The following is a 24,389-nucleotide window of genomic DNA, read 5'->3' as shown; positions in this document are numbered from 1 at the left end:
TTCTTTGAAAAGCATTCTTCTCCACTTAATTCCTTCAAGTACCTTGTAATTTTTAAAATAAGCATTATTGTATCTGTGATATTTTTCTTGGAGATGTTGACCACATGGTTCAAGTTGTGGCATTAATCTTTAGATGTATAAGTTAGACTTGAGCGGTCATCTTCTTTTGAAGAAGACATGCCTATTTCTTTATAATAGAAAGATAGACCTAATATATTGTACTGGGCACCAGAGACATTTACCTTCTCCCTCTAAAAGAAAAAGTCCAAGTAGTGAAGATGATTATCTTGCTAATCACTTCCCACCCCAAATCTCGAATTGGAAAATACGATAGTGTACACCATAATTCTGGAGCATGAACTGGTGTAGGATTGAAGGCTTCTTATAAGCCTAAGGATTGTGAATTGGTGCTAAAATATTTGTTTAGATTGTTATATTTGATTGTTACCTTTAAGTTAGTAGAAAACTGATATATACAAACACACACACATACTAGCATTAACATTTTTTATTCACAAAAGAGCAAAGTAATAAAGCCAATTTTTAAGAATTAAATTCTTGCCTAAAAGTTAAATATTTTGTCCTCCAAGCATTTTTCTCATTTTGGTAATAAACTTTAAGTTTATTTAGGTCTGACTAATTTGCCTTAATTTGTCTAGGTTTGAAGTTATTTCCAGAACTCTTAATGTCCTATTGATTGATTTTCAGGTTGTGAATATAGTGACATCTAACCAAGATTGTGTCAACAATATTGCTGAATCAATGGTTTTGTCCAATTTATTGGCTCTTCTGCATTCTTTACCATCAAGTATGTATATTCACTGGAATTTTCAGAACCACAGCACAGTCAGCATAGAGAGGAGCAGTTACATAGATGATGCAAAACCTCCAACATAGTGTTTTAAAATATTTTAAGTGGTATTCTTTGTATTCATTTGTCTTCCTAGTTTATATTTACAGAAGTTAACTATTTTGTATTCCCATATCCAAACTTGGAAGAGATGATAGAGATCCAAAAGCAAATGAAAATAATCTAGGATTTTCAATTTGCTAAGTATAAGCTACATATGAATGATTGAGAATTAACGGATGCTCCATGTTTTAGTAAAAAAAAACACTCAATTAAACTTGTGTGGTAGAAAAAATGCTTAATATAAAAATCACCTTATGTTTTACTTAAAGTTCAGTCCTGCATTATTTGTCCTTTATTGATTTGATGCTAATAGTAACTGTTAGCACCAGATGAGATCAGTTTTTAAAAATATAGCAACCTGATTTCTTGAGTACAGCCTGCAATAATATAGACTCCTTACACACTGTAGTTATGTCTCACATAAGTGTGTAGTTATGTTAGATCAACCTTGAGATTGCTTTTCAAAGACACTTGTGATATAACTCCAACTTTGTCACTTCCCCATCAACATTCATTTCTCAGTCAGCTTTGCCAGCCCTTCAGAAGTCACATTAATCTTGACTTCACACCTGTCCACCTCCTTGAGAGCAGCAACCAGTCTCACTCAACTTCTGCCCCAGTACCTTGCACATGTTATGTATTATGTTCAGTGAATTGAGTGGACTTCAGTTATTATTGAATATTCTTGTTAGCTTTTAAATGGCAGCATTTAAAAGTTATTAGCGGGTTATTATTTTTTTGGGGTCATTCCTACAGCCTTAGTTGGTTTTTCTTTTTTATTAGTTTTTAACAGCTACAAACAATGCAAAATTAAACTGACTGAATGTTACAGAAGTCATGGTTTAAAAGTATATTCATAGTGAATTTATATAGTGCAGTCATGGTTTTAATCTTACTGGTAAAACAGCTGATATTTAGATATCTTAGCCTACTCTGTTCTCATTTACATTTTAGACTAAATTATCTTTAACTGTTTGCTCAGGAACATTAAAAACATAAAATAATTGACTTCTTCTGTCCCTTCCAAAGTCTTGTTTTCCTTTGAACTTATGGTTAGAACAGTGACTGGTTTTCAGTGAAATATTGTTTCCTGTCTTAAAAGAAGTCTCATTTTAACAAAAGTCTCATTTTGAGTGTTTATTCTCCTGCCTATTAACTTAGCTCAGTCTGGCTACCATCCTTGGTTTTCGTCTTGGCCTAATACCTGGCAGCCTTCACCCTCTTTGCCAGCTCTTCACTCCTCTGGTCACCTGTCTCTTGTTGGCCCTTGACTTTGGAAGAGTAAAGTCCAGTTGTCCAGTCTACTTCAATGACAAGGAAGGGGTGAGAAGCGCACAGACTTTGTGCAGAAGGATGCTGTTGTTTTACTCTGGAACAGTGTCTTGCAACTGCTACTTCCTACTCATTTCTCTAAGATACTAGCACCATATAAAAATAATAGATCCCTGAATATAGTATCCTCAGGCTGTCAGGAGGTGAGATTTTGTTTGCAGAATGAGCAGTGAGGTAGGAGGACAGTATGGCATAGTGCTTATGAGTGGATTTTGGAGTCAGACCTCTGTAAACCTCTATATACCTCAGTGGTATAGTGAGTTATACCACTCACTAATTGTGAATTCACGGGCTACTCAAACTGGATCTCAGATTCCTCATAGCAAGACCACAATACCTGTCTGGCTGGTTGTTGTGAAGTTAAAAGTACAATGCCCTTTGTAAAGCACCTTGTTCAGTGCCTGGCACTGATGCCTAGTAAATGTAAGGTAGTGTGCTGATTCGATTCTTGTGATGTCTTTTGTTCTGCAGGTCGTCAGCTTGTTCTGGAGACTCTCTATGCTTTGACATCAAGTACAAAAATTATCAAAGAAGCAATGGCAAGAGGTAGTGTATAAAGTGCTTTCTCATCTAGTCATACTTCGTAATGGTAGAGCTTATTTTGAGCTACTTTATATAGTCTGATAAACTAGAAGAATGCTTTGGAAGGCTTACAATTTTTTTAAAAAAGCAACTACATTGAGTTGAAATAAGGTTGAAAGTAAATTCTACTGACTAGAAAAGTCATATTTTTTTATTTAGCATATAAACGCTAATGCTTTTTTTCCTTCACAGGAGCTTTGATTTATTTACTAGATATGTTCTGCAATTCAACACATCCACAGGTTCGAGCCCAGACAGCAGAACTTTTTGCTAAAATGACAGCAGATAAACTAATAGGTCCAAAGGTGAGCACGAAATGGGTTCTTAGAAAGAAATTATTAAAGCTCTATTACTTTGGTAACTAATTTCATGAGGATTACCAAAGTCTGAAATAGTAAAGTGACTTGATATGAAAGTTGAAAGATTGACATACCTGAATTATTCCTATATATTACTAGTGGAGAAGGAAATGGCAACCCACTCCAGTGTTCTTGCCTGGAGAATCTCAGAGACGGGGGAGTCTGGTGGGATGCCGTCTACGGGGTCGCACAGAGTTGGGCACGACTGAAGTGACTTAGCATAGCATTACTAGTTAGAGAAAAATTATAATCAGGGAAGCCTGCACTAGATTTGAGAAGTCTTAAGAGTGTGTTTGAATTATGGTGATGAAACTGTTCATCTCCCTTGAAGAAGCCAAAACATATTTTAGAAGTATGTTTTAAGTTGTGACAGAAGATAGATTAGGTTAGGTTAGATTTCACACTTTGAGAATTGGCTTGTGAAGGTGAGTATTACAGTGCCTTTGCTTCTCCTCTCTGCAGGGAGATCTCTCATTAAAAATCTGGAGAAGACAAAATGATCTCTGGAACTGTGGTTCAGTTCGTAGAGCAGAAACCCATTAGAATAATACTTCTAAGTAGAATTGCATCCAGACACAGTTGTAATCAAAGTTTCTTTCTTCTGTTACTGAATCAGTTTCACATGAAGTAATGCTCACTGAAGCACTGTCTGTGCCAGCCCAAATATGAAATAAAGGCTCCTGAGCACCCCCTTACAGAAAACAAGCTAGATTCAGTTGTGTTTTTTTCTTACCTGATCTCCTGATTTAGATACTGAGAATATGTCATAAGACCTGGAATAGTTTTACTTGGGGAATATGGCTAATAATCTGTCGTCAGTAGAGTTAATGGATAAGGAACATTACATTTGGGTGCCTGTAGCAAGGGCCCGTAAAATCATGAATATTGATATTTAATACTGAGTTTTCTTAAAGCTAGAGTTGGGTAGCACATAACTATAATGTCTACTGTTATAATTTAAATAATGTTTTAGATGTTTAAAATATGTACTAGAATTAATTTTTGAGCTTTTTAGTAATTTTTTAACCTTTGAAATACATGAGGGACAAATTTTACCAAGGTGAATATATTTTTACTTAAATTTTCTATATAGGAAAAAATATAAAGTGTCAGCTCCTTAATTGAATGATTTACAACAAGAGATTCTAGAACTGGGGTCAGTAAACTTCTTTTCCATTTTTATAACTTTATTCAGATATAATTGACATGCCATACAATTCATACACATAAAGTATACCATTCAATGTTTTGGGCAACAACAGTCAGTTTTAGAACATTTTCATCAAACCAGGAAAAATCCTAATTTAGCAGTCACTTCCCTATACTTACACCACATTTTGTTTTTCCATGTATTGATTGAAAATGGACATACAGATTATTTCTAGTTTTTGGCTATTCTGTATGATGCTGCTGTGAACACATGTGTACAAGTTTTTGTGTGGCTATGTATTTTATTTCTCTGAGAGTAGAATATCTGGGTAATATGGTAACACTATTTTTAACCTTTCAAGGAATTATCAGACTATTTTTATTTTCCCCAGTGGCGGCACCTTTTTACATACCACCACTGATGGTGATATCCACCTCTTCTTTAACACTTACTATATAGAACTTTATTGAATATGGTCATCCTAGGGGAGAAGGCAGTGGCACCCCATTCCAGTACTCTTGCCTGGCAAATCCCATGGACGGAGGAGCCTGGTAGGCTGCAGTCCATGGGATCGCTGATGGTTGGACACGACTGAGTGACTTCCCTTTCATTTTTCACTTTCTTGCATTAGAGAAGGAAATGGCAACCCACTCCGGTGTTCTTGCCTGCAGAATCCCAGGGATGGGGGAGCCTCGTGGGCTGCCATCTATGGGGTCGCACAGAGTCGGACACGACTGAAGCGACTTAGAAGCAGCAGCAGCAGCAGTGGGTGTGAAGTGTGCTGTATCAGGGTTTGCTTTGCATTTCCCTCGTGCCTAATGATGTTGAATATCTTTTCATGTGCTTATTGGCCATTTGTACATCTTTTTTAGAGAAATGTCTATTCTCATCCTTTGCTCATTTTTTAATTCAGTTGTCTTTTTACTGTTGAGTTATAATTGTCCTTTATGTATTTTGGATACCAGTCCCTTATCAGATATATGATTTATAAATATTTTCTCCCAATTGTGTGGATGTTTTTCCACTTTCTTGTTTTTTTTAATTTTGATGAAGTCCTATTTATAGCTTGTGCTTTTATTATATAAAAAGCCATTATCTAATCCAGAGTTACAAAAATCTATGCCTATGTTTTTTCCTAGGTGTTTTATAGTTTTCACTCTTGTGTTTACATTTTAGATCAATTTGACCAAGAGAAGTGACATACATCCTATTTTGTGGATGCTCTCTATCATGTAACTGACATTGATTCATTGACTGCCAGGAAGTTCAGGGCTAAGTTTATTATATATTGCTTGCATTTATAAAGAGCTTTTGATATTTTCTTTATGTACTAATTCCTGTTAGTCTCATTCGTTCAAATAAGTTTTTTGAATATCAGCTTGTGCCAGGGAATAGAAAATACAGACACTGACAAGACAGACTGGGCCAGGAAAGGTTTCTATAAGATGAGATTTAACACAGACTTGAATCACACAAAGGAGATAAAACTATGTGGAGATCTGAGGGAAAAACTTGTCTTCCCAACCTTCATTTTCCCTTTGCCCTTATGTCTCAGTTTGTGACATAAAAGCACAAGCTATAAAACTAATTTTCAGTTTCTATGTGTGTGTCGGATGTTATTTTTTTAAGGTGCTTTTTAAATCCTTTTTGGGGAAAGGCACAGTAAAATGTAAAACATGGTACTAAAAACTACTTGTGTAACACAAAGCATGAGAAGAATTTGTGAGGGTGTGGGGTGGGGTTGGGGAGAGGTGGAGGGACAGATCAGCTGAGGGCTTTCTGGGAAGAGGGGACAGCATCTGTAGGGCAGGGTCTGGTAGGTTGGTGTGCTCTGGGAACTTCACACACCAGTGCTGCTGAATTTCTTAACGTTACTTAAATCTGAGGTGGAGAGAGGAAATTAACCCAGGTAGGTAAGTAGGAGGTCGTAGTGAGTCTTGTTACCTTTGCATGTGTGTGCGTACTCAGCTGTGTCTGACTCTTTGCTGTCCCATGAACTATAGCCCGTCAGGCTCCTCTGTCCACGGGATTTTCCAGGCAAGAACACTGGAGTGGGTTGCCATCCTCTTCTCCAGGAAATCGGATCTTCCCAACCCAGAGATCGAACCTGAGTCTTCTACATCTCATGCATTGGCAGATGGATTCTTTACGACTGAGCCACCATAAACCAGGGTTTATCTGTTATCCAGGACTTTTGGATGTTAGTTATGGCCCGTATCAGCCTTAACACACATTATAGCATCATTCTTAGAGAAATGTAAAGCAAACCAAATATTGAGATGTTTTCAATAGGTCTTTTTTCTTTCTCAAATTTCCTCATCCAGGTTCGAATTACATTGATGAAATTTCTCCCAAGCGTTTTTATGGATGCCATGAGGGACAACCCTGAAGCTGCTGTCCATATTTTTGAAGGAACGCATGAAAATCCTGAGTTAATTTGGAACGATAGTTCCAGAGATAAAGTGTCCACGACAGTTAGAGAAATGATGCTCGAGTAAGTAAAGACACACCTGAACAACTTGGGACCTGCAGGTGGAGGCACCAGGGAGGCAGACGTTTTCCACGTCGTCTGTCACCGCTCCAAGACTTACTCTATAAGGGTTAATGAACGTGTGTCTTGTGACTAAAGTTTGATGTCCTGTCCTTCTTTTTTTCCCCAAGGCACTTTAAAAATCAGCAAGACAACCCTGACGTAAACTGGAAGGTAAAGTATACTTTTATTCAGAGGAAGGAATTTTACATTTTACTGTAAATTTATTGTTTTAAGTTCCTGCTGAGTGAGTATAAAGCCATCCTTTGCTTTGTTACTAAGATACTTAAATCTTCCCCTGGAAAACAAGGTTTTAAACATTAAAAAAAAAAGTAGGAATTTTCACTTTTGGAGTATCTTAATCAAAGGACTTTTTCTGAAAAGAGTAACTTAATCAAAGGAACTTTTATTGAAATATATTAAGTGAAAATAAAACAAATAATTTTGACTTGATTGTATTAATGACCTTTTAAAGCTGGCTCAGATGGTAAAGCATCTGTCTACAGTGTGAGAGACTTGGGTTTGATCCCTGGGTTGGGAAGATTCCCTAGAGAAGGAAATGGCAACCCACTCCAGTACTCTTGCTTGAAAATCCCATGGACAGAGGAGCTCGGTGCAGCCTACTATCCATGGGGTCGCAAAGAGTCAGGGCACGACTGAGCGACTTCACTTTCACTTTCATTGCATGAAGATTTCTTTAATAGGGTTTTTTATTTCTTTCTTGTTAATGTATTGGGCTAGGCAAAAAAAGTTTGGTGCCCAAACCGACTTTTTTGCCCAATCCAATACAACTAATGATTAGTAAATAACTTGACTATTCTTTATCTATTTAAAGTTGCCTGAAGATTTTGCTGTGGTGTTTGGAGAAGCAGAAGGTGAACTTGCTGTTGGAGGAGTTTTCTTGAGAATCTTTATTGCACAACCAGCTTGGGTTCTAAGAAAGCCTAGAGAATTTCTTACTGCACTGCTAGAAAAGTTAACTGAGCTTCTGGAGAAGAACAGTCCTCATGTAAGCTTTTGTCATCAGTGAGATATTTCACATATTTTGCTAAATATGTTGATAGTGTTTCTGTTAAAACACCATTCTCATTGACCACACATTAAGAATTGGATACCTCTTTTAGTGTAGCCCCCACACTTAACTTCGTATATGCGTGATCAAAAGTGAAACTTCTTAGTCTGAAGAACAATTGCAGAGGTTCAGAAAGGTTTCTGCCATCCCATTTCCAGTGATTGTGTGGTTTTTAAGGAGAAACCTAAAGGTTTAATGTAGAAATCTAAATGGAAGTGAGTCCTGCTAGGGCATATATCTTCACTCAGCTAAAGAAATTGATAGGAAAGTCTTAACTATTGATAAATGAATGAACCCTGTACCTATGTTCAAAAGCTAGCAGGAAAGCAAGAGTAAGTAAGAAAGTAGATTTGGTCTTGGTTTGGCCAGTCATAAACCCTGAAATAGAAAGTTTTGTTATTTGAATCTATATATTAAAATAACTGAGGTATGTGATTGTTGTTGAATTAATTAAAAAAGCTGGCTTTCGAGGTGGCTAAGAGCCTGTGTTGTTTGATGGTCCTGGCATCCATCAAACAACACAGGCTCTGTGATAAGCCTGTGGCCTGGAGTAATACCTCCCAATTCTGCCTCAGTTGCCTCATAGAAAGATCACAGCATCTGCCTCTAAGGCTGAAGTTTTCATGAGTTTTGATAAATGTGAAGCACTTAGTATAATGTAAAGTACTTAGAAATCATTAGTTGGTATCATTAGCTTTTCAAGACTTTTAAAAAAATATAAATAGTATGTCAGATATTTATATATATATATCTCTTTCTATAGTCACGATTTCTCTTTACTCTGATCTTTACAGAACCAGGGAAAACATTCCACTAGTTGTTGCATTTTCCTGAATTATTGATGTTCTCCAATACTGACAATTCTGTAACATTACCTAAAAATATCTAGTAATATTTTTTGAGAGATGATCTCTAAATAGAAATATCTGTCTGCAGTAGAAATGAGATGTAAAATAGAAATGCCCAGAGAAAATCTGTGTAGATTCAGATATCACATTCTTAGAGTCCTTTAAATTCATGCTTTTATCAAGATGGAGATGTTTGTTGTTCTTTTAGGATTTGTGGATCAGTTTTCAAGCTCCAGCACTTAGAATCTGTTTTGAACACCAAATAATTACCAATTTAAGACTGTATCAGTTTTTTACAGTTTGCTTGTTCATGTGTTTTATGCCCTCCAGGGAGAGACTCTGGAAACTTTGACAATGGCAACGGTATGTCTCTTCAGTGCACAGCCTCAGCTGGCTGATCAGGTCCCACCATTGGGCCATCTTCCCAAAATTATCCAGGCGATGAATCATAGGAACAACGCCATTCCTAAGAGTGCCATTCGAGTTATTCATGCCCTGTCTGAAAACGAGGTATTGATGATAAATCCATTTGGTAGCTTAAAGCTGTAGAATTTATCTGTGCTCCCTCTTCCTGACTAATGAACATTGCAGAATAAATCCCTTTCCTACCACGTACCTTCATCCATATGAACTGCATGCTATTATAACGGTTCTTAAACTGGTTTAAATGATATGATTAATAGGAGACTGAATTTGACTCAGTTCATTGTTAAACTTGAACTGATGGGACTTCCCTGGCAGTCCAGTGGTGAAAGCTCCACACTTCCACTGCAGGATGTGTGGGTTTGATCCCTGGTTGGGAAACTAAGATCCCACATGCCTCACAGCATGGCCAAACAAAACTTGAACTGAATGTAGGTTTTTCATATATTATTGTGGTATTTACTGTGTTACTTAAATTATTGCTTTCTACAAGTAACCTTCTCTTTTCTTAGCTCTGTGTTCGAACCATGGCATCTTTGGAGACCATTGGCCCACTGATCAATGGAATGAAAAAACGACCGGATACCATTGGCCTAGCCTGTGAGGCAATTAATAGAATGTTTCAGAAGGAGCAGAGTGAATTAGTAGCACAGGTAAGTAACTTTCTAGATTCCTATTTTAGGGACGGCAACATACCAAACAAATAGATTTTCACTTATTTAGCACTGATTTTGGCTTCCCTGACTTGGCAGAGAGGTAACTTGTGAGCTGGTGCATGTACAATTTTATATTTTATATACACACACACATACCGGATGAAACATGTATATATACACACAGAAAAGGTAGGCCAGCTACCAAAAATCTTAACAGTGTCAAAGTACTTTTGTGATGTTTGAATTTTAAATTTTGATTGTTTACTAAACATTTATCCTTAGCTTTGTAAAATTTGGTTTATCCTTTTTGAAAGATTCATTTTTGTTTATATTCCTTTGTTTCTTAAGTCACATTTGAAAAGCACGCCAAGACTTTTATAGTCCTTTTCGAGGAGAATATAAAAGAAAACTAATGAAAAGAAGACTTGGTGGATTCCAATGTAAAGTAGTAGCAGACATCAAGGGAACAAAAACCATACAGTCAATTTAAAAATCATTGAAAAAGCGATCCTTCTAAAATAGAACTCTTTATAAGTTATTTTGCACTTAAAAATTCTTCAGTGGTTTCCCATTATCTGCCAGATGACAAAGTTACATCTGACATCCTTAACCCGAATACAAGGCCCTACATCTTTATTATCTGGCTCTCCTATTTTCCAGCCCTTTTTCCTCTCAGAGCATCTCTCTCCACCCACCCCTACTTCCATCCCTGTTCCTCATTCACGCAAGTTAGAAGTACTGGGTACATTTCAAGGAGATAATTAGATGCTCTGAGGTTCAGACTTAAAACTGACTAGGTGGGTTGTTGTATTAGAAAGAACATGAGCTAGTTCTGCCACTTGATGGCTCTGTGAGCTCAGGCATGTTATTTAGCCTTAGCAGTACTCAGATTCCTTGTCTGTAAAATAAAGCTATGGCTTCTCACAATGTTGTTCTGAGAACAATATCTATAAAAAGAGGAACACTTACTAAATGTTAGTTGCTTTGTCACCTCTTCTTTTTGAATTTCAGAGTGGGCATTGAAAATTGTGTGGTACCAGAGTATTACTTAGCTTTTATTAGGCCGATAGAAAATGTATGGGGACTGTAAAGGTTGATGTTTTAAGAGAATGTGAAAAAAATTAATATTGTTTTTTTGTTTCACATCAATATATGTCATTAGAAGAGGCAGACCAATATACTGGCTATAAGCTCAGGTTCTGTGCTTCATAGGTCTAGATACAGAGTCCATTGCCACCTAGCTCTGACTGCCAAGGCCTTCATGTGTTGATTTTTCCATCGATAATAATTGTGCCTTCATCATTTGATTTGGGGAGGATTAAGTAAAATAATCAGCATATAACATTTGAATAGTTGATGAAAGAGAATAAGATCTCATTAAATAAAAATGTCCCTATCATTAGATGCCCACGTCTACCCCCAAATTCTGTCTCTGGAATTAAAATAAAGTGGAGTGTCCTCTTCCAGGTAGGGTCCTGGGAGTGAAATTATTTCCTCAGTGGATGGCTTACATTTTTTTCTAAAGCATATGTGTGTGTATATGCACACATACATACACACACATATATACTTAATATTTTCTTCTAGGCCCTGAAAGTAGATTTGGTCCCATACCTTTTAAAATTACTTGAAGGCATTGGCCTTGAAAATCTGGACAGCCCAGCAGCCACAAAGGCTCAGATTGTTAAAGCTCTCAAGGCAATGACTCGAAGCCTGCAGCATGGAGAACAGGTGAGTCTGCACAGAGGTAACTTGATCTGTTAATTACTACAAGACATTTTCAAAACCAGGGGTCTTGACCATTGGTGATCCATGCGCTTCAGCTCAGGTTCTACTTAAAGGTGTGTTTGTTGACCATAACTGGAGCAGATCCCAAGATCACAAATGGACTAGCATACCTGCCTCATAAACACAAACCATATACTCAAATGGGGCTTCCCTGGTAGCTCAGTGGTAAAGAATCCTTCTGCCGGTGCAGGAGATGTGGGTTTGCTCCCTGGGTCAGGAAGATCCCCTGGAGAACGAAATGGCACCCCACTTCAATATTCCTATTTGGGAAATCCCTTGGACAGAGGATCCTGGCAGGCTACAGTCCATGGGGTTGCAAAAGAGTCTGACACAACTTAGCAACTAAACAACAACAGATAGTCACCAGGGGGATTCTTTCTCTGGATAGTGATAGCGTGTTGCACATTCTTAAGCATAGAAGAATGTTGAGCATTTAGTGCTGATTAAGATTAACTTTCAATTCTAGAAGTTCTTGTGAAATAGTGATAACCAGTTTCACTGACTCTACCCTAATATCTTTAAAAAGATACAGAATATCATTTTAGTTTCATCTCCTTCATTAGCACTTACAAAGTGTTGGCTATTAGCCCAACAAAGTCTCTTTTGTTGTAACTTCAGTTCAGTTCAGTCGCTCAGTCGTGTCCAACTCTTTGCGACCCCATGAATCACAGCACGCCAGGCCTCCCTGTCCATCACCAACTCCTGGAGTTCACTCAGACTCACATCCATCGAGTCAGTGATGCCATCCAGCCATCTCATCCCCTCTCATCCCCTTTTCCTCCTGCCCCCAATCCCTCCCAGCATCAGAGTCTTTTCCAATGAGTCAACTCTTTGCATGAGGTGGCCAAAGTACTGGAGTTTCAGCTTTAGCATCATTCCTTCCAAAGAAATCCCAGGGCTAATCTCCTTCAGAATGGACTGGTTGGATCTCCTTGCAGTCCAAGGGACTTTCAAGAGTCTTCTCTAACACCACAGTTCAAAAGCATCAATTAGGTGTGTATTAAGGTGTATCAGCTGGGCTTCCCTGGTGGCTCAGACAGTGAAGAATCCACCTGCAATTCAGGAGACCCAGTTTCAGTTCCTGGGTCAGGAAGATCCCCTGGAGAAGGGAATGGCTACCCACTCTAGTATTCTTGCCTGGAGAATTCCATGAACTTATGAGCCTGGGGGACTACAGTCCATGGCGTGGCAAAGAGTCAGACATAGCTGAGAGAGTAACACTCCACTCTACAATTGTTTCAGCTGCATGAGCACGCCTAGTTCAAACCAGTTCAGTAATTTTATTTTCCTCATTGGTTTTATTCTTAATATTGTTTCTGAGGAGTTCCTCATTCAATATTATTATATAGTCCATTTAGTAATGCTCTTTTTTTTTTTTTTAAATGAAGCGAAATTCATATAACGTAAAATTAACCCTTTTAAACTGAAAAATTCACTGATACTCAGTACATTAACAATGTTGTGGGGCTTCCTTGGTGGTCCAATGGTTAAAAATCCACCTGCCAATGCGGGGGTTGCAGCTTTGATCCCTGATGCCACATGTGGAGAATCCCACATGGCTTGGGACAACTAACCCCGTGTGCCACAACTACTGAGACCCCCGCACCCTAGAGCACAAGGTGAAACCTGTACACCGGGGAAGCCACTGCAGTGAGAAGCCTGCACACCACAACTAGAGAGCAGCCACTGTTCTACAACTAGAGAAAGCCCACGTGCAGCAGTGAATATGAGCACAGCCAAAAATAAAAAAAAAATTTTATAACCACCACCTGCCTAGTTCCCAAAAATAGTTATTAAGTAGTTATTTCCCATTTCTTCTTTCCCTCAGCTTCTGGTAGTCACCACTCTTATTTTCTAGGAATTCTGGACATTTCACATAAGTGGAATCATGCAGTATGTGACCTGTGTCTGGCTTCTGTCTCTTAGCATGTTTTCAGGGTACAACTGTGTTACAGTGTGTTTCAACACTTGCTTCCTTTTTAAGGCTGAATAATGTTCCATTGTATGTATATGCCATGTTTACCCATTTATCTGTTCATAGGTATTTGGACTATTTCTATTTACTAATGGTCTTCTGTAGATTTAAACTGACTTAAAGCTTTCCTTTAGTGAATCCACTGTGTTTGTATGTTCCAACTAAAGAAGCATTTTTTATGCCATTTTCTCTTCTAGCAGACTTATCATTTGAGCTGTTTGGGGTGAAAATAAAGAAGAGAGATGGCATGTGCTATTGCAGTCATTAACTATATGTTTATTAAACTTGCCTGTGGGTGTTCTGAATGCCAAGCAAAGGCATTCCTGTGTACCACGTGCCCCCAATCATGCTCCCCTCAACTTGCCACTGGATTTCTGTTGATGAGAGTTAACGGAGCAACTCTTGATAACCACCTTCCACTCACAAGGGAAGGAAAGAATTACAATAATTTCCAAAGTAGAAACTCCAGCACATTCACAACAAATCACTTTCACCACTGCTTCGCTCCATGGTTGGGAGAAAGAGTCTTTTGGACTCTCATGGTCCCCATGTGTATCTCTACTTTAATGCTTCCCATTGTATTATCTGGCACCATCTATCTCCTTTCCTAGACTGTAGGCACTTCAGGGACAGAGAATGTCTTTCTCATCTTTGTGTCCACTGTGGAACCCATGATTTGAGTGCTCCATAAATATTTGATCTGAACCTTGATATGTGTTTAAAGATACCTTCTACATTGAAATTTCTTAAGTTGTTTTTTTTTTCTTAAATCTTTTGCCCAGAAAGAAACGTCTTGCCTCTTAGTATGCATTTACACACAAGTCATTTATACTGCGCATTTTATATGTGATATACTGTTACTTTCTAGATTGTTCATTTTTGTTCAGTCACTAAGTCGTGTCCGACTCTGCAGGCGCATGGGCTGCAGCACACCGTGTTTCTCTGTCCTGCACTATTTCCTGGCGTTTGCTCAAACTCATGTCCATTGAGTCAGTTATGCTATCCAACCGTCTCATCCTTTGTTCCCCCCCACCCCTTCTCCTCCTGCCCTCAGTCTTTCCCAGCATCAGAGTCTTTTCCAGTAAGATGGCTCTTTACATCAGGTGGCGAAAGTATTGGAGCTTCAGTATCAGTCCTTCTAATGAATATTCAGGGTTAATTTCCTTTAAGATTGACTAGTTTGATCTCCCTGTGTCCAAGCAACTCTCCAGAATCTTCTCTGGCACCACAGTTCAAAAGCATCAATTTTTTAGCGCTCTGCCTTCTTCATGATCCAACTCTAACATCCATATGTGACTACTGGAAAAACCATACCTTTGACTGGATGGACCTTTATCAGCAAAGTAATGTCCCCACTTTTTAATATGCTGTCTAGGTTTATCATAGTTTTTCTTTCAAGGAGCAAGTGTCTTTTAATTTCATATCTGTAATCACCATCTGCAGTGAGAGGCTCTTTAGTTCCTCTTTGTTTTCTGCCATTAGAGTGGTATCATCTGCATATCTGAGGTTGTTGATATTTCTCCCAACAATCTTGATTCCAGCTTGTGATTCATCCAGCCTGGCATTTCACATGATGTACTTTCCATATAAGTTAAATAAGCAGGGTGACAATATCCAGACTTGACATACTCCTTTCCCAGTTTGGAACCAGTCAGTTGTTCCATGTCTGGTTCTAACTCTTGCTTCTTGACCCCTGTACAGGTTTCTCAGGAGGCAGGAATGGTGATCTGGTACTCCCATCTAAGCATTTCCCAGTTTGTTTGATCTATACAGTTTGATCTACATAGTCAAAAGACTTTCATGTAGTCAGTGAAGCAGAAGTGAATTTTTTGGAATTCTCTTGCTTTTTCTATGATCCAATGGATGTTGGCAAATTGATCTCTGATACCTCTGCCTTTTCTAAACCCAGCTTGTATATCTGGAAATTCTTGGTTCACATACTGCTGAATTCTAGCGTGAAGGATTTTGAGCATTACCTTGCTAGCATGTGAGATGAGCACAGTTGTACAGTAGTGTGAACATTCTTTGGCATTGCCCTTCTTTGGGATTAGAATGAAAACTGATCTTTTCCATCCCTGTGGCCATGGCTGAGTTTTCCAAATTTGCAGACATACTGAGTTCAGCACTTTAAAACACTTTAAAACAGCATCAACCTTTAGGATTTTAAATAACTCAGCTGGAGTTCAGTCACCTCCATTAGCTTTGTTCATAGTAATGCTTCCTAAGGCCCACTTGACTTCATGCTCCTGGATGTCTGGCTCTAGGTGAGTGACCACACCATCGTGGTTATACGGGTCATCAAAACCTTTTTTTGTATAGTTCTCCTATGTATTCTTGCCACCTCTTCTTAATCTCTTCTGCTTCTGTTAAATCCTTACTGTTTTTGTCCTTTATTGTGCCCGTCCTTGCATGAAATATTCCCTTGATATCTCCAGTTTTCTTGAAGAGATCTCTAGTCTTTCCCATTCTATTTTTTCCCCTCTATTTCTTTGCACTGTTCATTGAAGAAGGCCTTCTTATCTCTTGTTGCTGTTCTCTGGAACTCTGCATTCAGTTTGCATATCTTTCCCTTCCTCCTTTGCCTTTCACTTCTCTCCTTTCTTCAGCGACTTGTGAAGCTTCATCCAAAAACCATTTTGCCTTCTTGGATTTCTTTTTCTTTGGGATGGTTTTGGTCACTGCCTCCTGTACAATGTTATGAACTTCCATTCATAGTTCTTTAGGCATCCTGAATGCCTAGTGGTTTTCCTCAATTTCAGCCTGAATTTTGCAATAAGTAACTGATACTTTGAACCACAGTGGCTTCTAGGTCTTGTTTTGACTGACTGTATAGAGTATCTCCATCCTTGGTTGCAAAGAACATAATCATCCTGATTTTGGTATTGACCATCTAGTGATGTCCATGTGTAGAGTCATCTCTTGGGTTATTGGAAAGGCATGTTTGGTGTGCCAGCATGTTCTCTTGACAAAACTGTTAGCCTTTGCCCTACTTCATTTTGTACCCCAAGGCCAAACTTGCCTGTTATTCCAGGTATCTCTTGACTTCCTACTTTTGCATTCCAATCCCTTATGATGAAAAGGACGTTTTTTGGGGGTGTTGTTAGTAGTTCTAGGAAGTATTCTGGGTCTTCGTAGAACCACTAAGTTTCAGCTTCTGTGGCATCAGCAGTTGGAACATAGACTTAGATTACTGTGATGTTAAATATTTTTGCCTTGGAAACGAACCAGGATCAGATTCTGTTGTTGAAATTTCACCCAAGTACTGCATTTCAGACTCTTTGTTGACTCTGAGGATTTCTTCTAGGGGATTCTTGCCCACAGTAGTAGATATAATGGTCATATGAATTAAATTCACCCAGTCCTGGCTATTTTAGTTCACTGATTCCTTCTAACAGGTCACATCCATAGTTTGAAAGAGTGCTTTAAGTTTTAGCTTGAATTTTGCAATATTTTGTCCCCAAATCGCTTCCTCAGAAATACTTCATGAGCCCACACCACAGTCAGCCAGTTGTTACTATCACATGAATATCTTACTGCCCAAATTACATGCAAACCAATAAGTCTGAATAGTTGAGTTCAAGTCTAGAGGGAGGACTGATTTAGGCATTTCTTTGGGTCTGGTTTAATGAGATGTGCCTGGTGTAGAGTGTGTGATGAATGTCTCGGTTCATCTTTGAACCTTTCCTGAGTTGGCCTCTTTGGTTTGTCTTGGAAGTTTGCTTTTTCTTTTTAATCTAATCTACCAACATCCAGTTGGTTTATGTTCAAAGAGTTTGTTTTACTTCCCTAGGTGAATGAAATCCTGTCTCGTTCTTCAGTCTGGAGTGCCTTCAAAGATCAGAAACATGATTTGTTTATTTCTGAGTCACAAACAGCAGGATACCTCACAGGTAAACCAAAGCACACCCAATTCTCTTTCCTAAGACATATGGCAGTAGCCATATGGACCTTCCTTTTGCCCTGTCTAGATTGAAAACAGCATTTAGAGAGTTTTCCTAGATTCCTATTATAACTACCCATCTTGGAGATGTCATGGACGTGCAGTGGACCCCTGATTCTAGCCCAGACAACATACGGACTATTGTGGTGTTGAATGTATGCTGAGTACAAAGCGGACTCTGATCAGTTTTTAACCCAGTTAATCCAGGATGTCATACTTTATATTTTGGGTATGGCTGTATTAAAATGTTTATCTTGAACATGTACATAAAGAGTGGAGAAGTATTTACTCAGAATTATCAGTATCAGAAACATGATAGCATTATTCCATTCTGTCAGATTAATAGATTGAAGTTCCAACTATGCACACTCACATGTCAAATATTTTTTCTTCTAAGTTACCAGTGACTAATCTGTAATTTTATTAAATATTTAAGGCTTGTATTCTCATGGGAGGAAATATATGGGTGCCATAAAGGAAAGGATATTTTGCTGCCTGGGCGTCAAAAGAAACTCCAGATATTTGTCCATTTGGCACACTTATTTTAACATAATAATTCTGAAATACTCATTTTCATATTGGCTTCTGTTTAAAAAGAAGGTCATAGCATTAAACTACTAAATGCTGAAAAATGAAATATAGTCTTTGGTATTAAAGTTTTTAGTTTGAAATTAACCTTAGGAATATTAAGTGGTTCTTGCCATTGCCTGAAATTATAGTGTATTTTTTAAAATGTCAGCCCTACAACCTCCTCTAACCAGAGATGATGTAGGTAAATTAAGAGAAAAAATTACTACCCAATATTTCTCATACCAGTGTGACTATTTTAATTATCCTTATCGCTAGTATAGAAATTTATAAATCCTGAAGACTAAATCTTGACTAATCCAAAATAGGGACTTTGGAGAAAGTTTGCATGGTTTTAATTTTAGGATTGATTGTGACATTACTGCTTTTTTCTCACTGTGACCTCTTCAATATTAATCCACTAAAATTTATAATCAGAGCTGTAGAGTTTACAAACATGTGGTGCTGTGCATGTGTGTACATAAGAGTAGAGGCCATAGGTCTCCCTTCTCACTTTCCCATCACCTGCCCTATGTTGGCTATGGAGAGAGATACCTAGAATACGGTCTTAGTCTCTTCCAGATCTTTCAAGCTGTAGCTTCTAAGTAGGAGTATGTTCTCATAGACACCCCAAGAACTTTACCTCTTTAAATTCTGCCCAGAAAGTTTACACAATACCACCTTTTTTGTATGTAAGAATTGTATGATTAAAAAATCTGCCTTATTTTTTTCTAGCTCAGAGTAAGCTTACTTAAAATATGACCTTGAAGAATAGGGAGATATGTAGGTTATAAGCGTCCCTAGGAAGGCATCATCTAATTCTTTTGTCCTTGAGTGACCTTCACATCCATTGACCTTACTGGATGGAATAAAAGACTGCAGGTGGTCCTTGATGTACTAACAGCTGTGGGTCAAGTGGTCTGTGGTTAAAATACACAAGAGAGAGGGATTTATCTTTAGAGACCTAGAGTTTCTTTCAAAATGATTTGGGTCCTCAGCCCCACCCTCATTTCCTAATATTATAGAAAAAGTTCAGGGATTAAATAGATTTCTGTCTTGCCTTTCTTTTTACTGGGATCCTTGTGGTGGCTTCTGAATGAGTTGTGAGAAGCACCTTTGATGAGCTGTAGAGAGTGAAGTTTAGCAGAAGAGAAAGGCTTGGGTTTGTGAATTTTTTCACATCCTTGGTCCAGCTCAAGGGGCAGAAATTCTAATAAAGCCATCAAAGTGGAGGGTGGTATAAATCCCACCCTGGAAAGGGCCTCAGGTTACTGTGTCGATTGTGAAGGTCATTGCTGAAGCCTGCAGTCACATCAGTCAACATAGGACAATCTGGACTAGTCCTGAGCTGTGTTGGCCCCCAAACTGTCCATTTCATAGTGCATCATCAAGTTGGTATGTTCTTTTGTTGTGAAAGTACTGCCGGTTGAACTGATGTGTATTTATTGCTCGGGTTACCGATTCTTTTTTGTGTTTGAACTTTTCTGTTGATGTGTTGCATGTCACTGTTTGATAAAAGGGGCAAGTACTTCTAATAATGATCAGATCTCATTATGTGAAACTCCATGGAGTGTACACAATGTTGTATTGAATTGGAATTTTAAATTTATTCCATCCTGCCTTCAGTCTTGAGAAGATTCAGATTGTACCAAGCCCCTCTCTAATCAGTTTGCAAATAAAATAAGGTACCATGAGAACAGAAGTCATCGCCAGCCCTTTCTTCTGATATGTGGACTTATTTAGGAGATGGAGATAAAGTTAATTACTATTTCAAAATAAGATTGGAATGACCAAAAATACATTTACGATTTTCTTCGTGGCTGCTGAGAAAATGTCATTCAGTCACATGCTCAGAGTTTGGAATGAAAATTAAAATATTCTAGGCCAGATTACTCAGTGTTAATAAATTGAGATGAGACTAACTCCCTAGCTTGGCATATTGTTATGTCTTGTGATAAATGTTCATCAAAAGTGCCTCAGTGGAACTTTTCCTGTGGTGTGGATTAGCTGTATCTGCTCACTGTCCAGGGCCCTGTGTTACTTAACCATTTCTTAGGTTCTAGAAGAGCTTGGTGCTGACAAGCATTTCAGCAGTGAAAATCCTCAAATTTCCTCACCTAGAAAATCAATAGAGAAAGAAAAAACAGGGAAAGGAAGAGAAACAGGCCAAGGCGAAGATGATTTAGGAGCTGGGATTGGAGATGAAGAACTTTGTACTGTACGCTTAATTATTCTACTTAATTAGAGGCAGGTAGAATAGTTAACTTGGCTTCCTAAGGTCGTCAAAGGGAGAGAGGGAGTGTTTCTTGGGCCTCTCATCAGACTAGTTCATTAGATCTTTGCACAGTTGGGTTTTTTATTACCTTTTGTTTTTGTCTTTATATGTGTCCAAGACTACACAGTGGGAGCCATGTTAGGAAAGATTTCCTAAGGTCAGTGTCAGTTTATAGTAGGGCACTGCTGCTGAGGCAGGGCTTCCTTTTTCTTTTTTTTTTAATTTTCCCCACTGAAAATCCCATGTTCATTTTCACCAAAGCCCACACTCCTTTCACTACTCCATTGTGGTAGCCAATTCCGTCTGTGGGATTCTTTGTTGATTTTTATCTTTTCTCTTCCCTCTTAACTCCAGCAGCCTTACACGTGTGCCATGCACCCCATTTCTGGCAGACCCTACTAGACCCTACTCTTTGCTCCCACAAGTCTCTGGAGAAAACACTGCCCCATCCTAGCAGCCTGTAGCTTCCTGCCCCTAGAAACCAGACATGTCTGGAAGAGGCCAGAGATGTGAGGGAGAGAGCATCTCAGACTTCATTTAAAAAAATATCAGGAATTGACCTGTCTTTCCTAAAGAGGCAAATGGTGGCACTAGAATTTGATCTCCCCTGGATAATCCTTCAGGGTCCATCGTTCACAGTTTATATTTTAGCCCAGAGGTTCCCAAACTTTCTCAGTTCACAGTGCCTTCATAGCTTAGTGATTTTTTTTCTTTATCCCTAGACCAAAAGAAATAGTAATTAATTTTATTAAGTAGTTACATTCAAACAACTTGAGAGTAGTCATATGGTATCCAACAGATGTCACTGTGTCTCCAGATTTAAAATATTCAGTGGTGTCCCGGAATTTGCCCCAGAGTGCCTCAGCATGTAGTCTGAGAACTATATCCTTAGTCCGTTTTCTATATTTAGCACTCATGATTTGGTCTCATAATCAATTCGTTTGATGTGAACAAAGTTGAGCCCACAATCAGAAGTGCTCAGGGACTATACCAATCTGGAGTGTTCAGGGGGTTATTCTTAAGGGTTTATTCCCTAGCAATCTTGCTGCTGCCTAGGGTCCAGAGTGGAACGTTGGCAGGAAGTAATATAATGGTGTGGCACTGTAGCTCTGAACTGCCTGTCAGTGGGATGTGTCTCTGCCTGTCAAGGGGGTGTGTCTCCTGTCCTCCCTACTGTCTCTCCTGAGCAGTCTATGTAAGGCCTGGTGTCCTGATTAATTGACAGCAGGGGTTGATAGATGTAAGCCCACCATTCCTTAAAAAACAGAAAATCCTTAAGTTTTCTAAGTTCAAAGTTCCAGGTGCCTGGGCATTCCAGGTGGCATGTGGCAGTTCATGCAGGCTGAGTTGTCTCTGGCTGCGTGTAACCACATGCTACAGTGTCTGCTTTCTTCAAATCCTCAGTACAAATGCTCAAGAGGTTAAAAAAAAAAAAAGATAAATCTATATTGTTCCCTTTTGTCCTACTTCAGTCCCTATTAGACCTTAGCCTTTCAGCCTGCTCTGCTGTTTGCACTTCCTTACAACTTCCCTTGCTGCTTATATTTCTTTTTTCCCCTCAGGTGTCTCTCCTTCCCTTCTCACTGGCAGCAGCCCCCTTCACCTCAGGAGCGGACTTTAGATCCGCTCCACCAGGCAGCTTGCTAACTTCTGTGTAGCTCTCTGAAGCAGGTAGAGAACCATTTTGCTAAATGCATGCCACTTCCTCTGCCTTTCTAGTCCTAACCCTTCAATGTTCCCTAGCCGTTTGCTTTGTTTCCTATGATTTCAGCTAAAAATATTGCTCAATATGTAGTATTATGCTATAGTACAGAGTCTTTTACAAATACTTTGTACAGTTGTGCAATGATTCTGAGGTGTAATTAAATGTCCCTGCAGTGTTTTAAGTTAAACTAGAAGGCTATATGCTCATAGGACACATCTTAATAAATGCTGGGATAATGGCATTTTTGTGCACTAGAGACTTAAGAGTCAAGACATATAAAATGAAAATACTAATACCTTTTCCATAGCATTCATGTTTTGACCTATGACTAGGTGTCCAGAGTTTGCCTTATCTTTCTCAGAGACCCTTGTTCATTTGGTGTTATTTGTTACAGTAGCATTTTTGTGCACCAAATGAAAATATGTTTAACTTAAGTATAGATGGAAGTGTTTTTGTTGTGAATTTCATCAAGTCTGACTTTTGAATGGGCTAACTCGAGTACAGAGTTTCTTTCCCATTTTTTTTTTCCTCATTTGACATTAGCTATATCTTTCAGTGCCCAGGATTTTTTTTTAAATGAACTTTCCAGATGTGAGAAGGGAAAATTTTTCCATGTTTCCTCACCAGTGTTACTGTCTAGCATAAATTTTGAAATGATTTTTAACTTTGTCATATAGTAAAGGCAAACCATGAAAATGGTGTTGCAGGTGTTTGTTAAGATTTTGTTGTATGCTTAGATAATCCTAAAAGACTGCATCAGGTCCTTGTGATGGGATGCTTGACCTGGTTCTCACATTTTCATAAAGGTCGGTGTTCTCACATGACTGCTCTTTAGAAGGTTTTCCTTTTTTTCTCTTGCAGGACCTGGAGTTGCTGGCTACCTTACTGCAGGGACATCCTCATCAGTCATGTCCAACTTGCCGCCTCCTGTAGACCATGAGGCAGGTGACCTTGGCTATCAGACGTGAAACTTTCATGAGAGACAATAAACGCTGAAAGGCCAGTGCCCTGTCCACATTCCTCCAGCTGATCCATTGAAGAAAACTCTTAACTGCCTTTCTCCTGGATTCATGACAGTGTTATTCCTTTTTCTATAAATATATTTTTATTTAGGAAAAAAGTCAGTGATTCTAATTGTATCACGTTGTAAGAAAGCACTCTGTGGATCAACCTAAGTGGGTACACAAGAATTTTTTTTCTTGATGTATGTAAGCACATTTTGTTCCTTTATATCTGTTTACAAGACTGTGAATCAAAAAGACAAAGCTTTCTTCCTAGTTTTTATAATGTTTTTTCGAATTAGTGTGACTGTGGGTTGAACTGCAGTCTACAGAGGTTGGGAAATCAAAGTCACTGAGCCCCCAGAAGGGCATCCCCCTCTCCTGCCTCAAGTCTGCCTGGCTGTTCGCCCATCGTTGAACACTTTTAGGTTCTGTCCTTGCACCTGTTCACTGGTACCCTCTCCTCAATCATTTAACCTCCTGAGAGCTCACAGTACTCGTTGATATATATAACTGGCTTTACCAAATTGAATGAAAAAGGAGCTTGTGCAAAAAAATTTAAAAACAGATGTCAAGATGTTATGTAAGAGATTAGTGTAATTGTGAAATGTTCTATACATTATCAAATATATAAAGCTTTCTATATTGAATGTACATTATACAGATCATTCATATGTGTACATAAAATTTTAAAAATAAAGGGAATTGACTGCTTTGTTAATGATATCCATTCTAGTTTAATTTTTCCCTTTAAAGACCTTACATTTTTATTTCTAAGATAGATTTAGTAGTGGTAGTAAACACAAACTTTGCCTCACATTTCCAATATATCATACAGATAGCTACATTGACATACCTGATCATTCCTAAATCCCTTCATTAATATTTCAGCACATCTATATTTCCAGGCACAGCATCTCATTTATTTTTCACACAGTATTCAAGGAGGGGTCAAGCTGTTAATAAATAGTTTAATGTGTGTGACACATTAACTACAATATTTTTAAGAGGAGAGATTTAAAGAGGGAGAGGAGGTTTCAAATAAAGATTTCAGCATTCAGGTCATCTTAGGTGATCACAAACTACAAAGAAAATATAAACATGTAAAATACATATAAGAACCAAGTTTATTACAGAGTTGGTGTGCAAGAAGAGCTGGAGTAGACACTTAATTCCTATCATAACTTACTCATTGAAAATTGTACATCAGATTTATTATTTCTTGATTTAAAGATTATGGAGTAATGCACCCATGTAAATATTTTAACATATA

General features: G+C 38.3%; 1 protein-coding gene across 3 annotated transcripts in view; it reads left to right on the top strand.

Annotated features, from left to right (window-relative positions):
• Positions 1-23,842, top strand: part of DNAJC13 (DnaJ heat shock protein family (Hsp40) member C13) — a 163,967-nt gene extending 140,125 nt beyond the window's left edge. For 2 of the 3 annotated variants that reach the window (XM_019962425.2, XM_070770885.1), the window contains 11 exons: positions 709-808; positions 2,717-2,791; positions 3,020-3,132; positions 6,661-6,830; positions 6,998-7,040; positions 7,702-7,875; positions 9,117-9,296; positions 9,722-9,862; positions 11,453-11,596; positions 17,419-17,518; positions 22,977-23,842. In XM_019962425.2, the coding sequence (XP_019817984.2) occupies positions 709-808; positions 2,717-2,791; positions 3,020-3,132; positions 6,661-6,830; positions 6,998-7,040; positions 7,702-7,875; positions 9,117-9,296; positions 9,722-9,862; positions 11,453-11,596; positions 17,419-17,518; positions 22,977-23,083 (1,347 nt within the window). In that variant the 3' untranslated portion in view covers positions 23,084-23,842. Of the gene's footprint in view, positions 1-708; positions 809-2,716; positions 2,792-3,019; positions 3,133-6,660; positions 6,831-6,997; positions 7,041-7,701; positions 7,876-9,116; positions 9,297-9,721; positions 9,863-11,452; positions 11,597-17,418; positions 17,519-21,972; positions 22,082-22,976 lie in introns of all 3 variants that reach the window. The other variant, XR_011561546.1, reaches the window with a different exon arrangement.
• Positions 23,843-24,389: the final 547 nt, after the last annotated feature.

The sequence above is a fragment of the Bos indicus genome, chromosome 1 (assembly GCF_029378745.1).
Source record: "Bos indicus isolate NIAB-ARS_2022 breed Sahiwal x Tharparkar chromosome 1, NIAB-ARS_B.indTharparkar_mat_pri_1.0, whole genome shotgun sequence".
Taxonomy (NCBI): domain Eukaryota; kingdom Metazoa; phylum Chordata; class Mammalia; order Artiodactyla; family Bovidae; genus Bos; species Bos indicus.
This window is presented reverse-complemented; position numbering and strand designations above follow the sequence as displayed.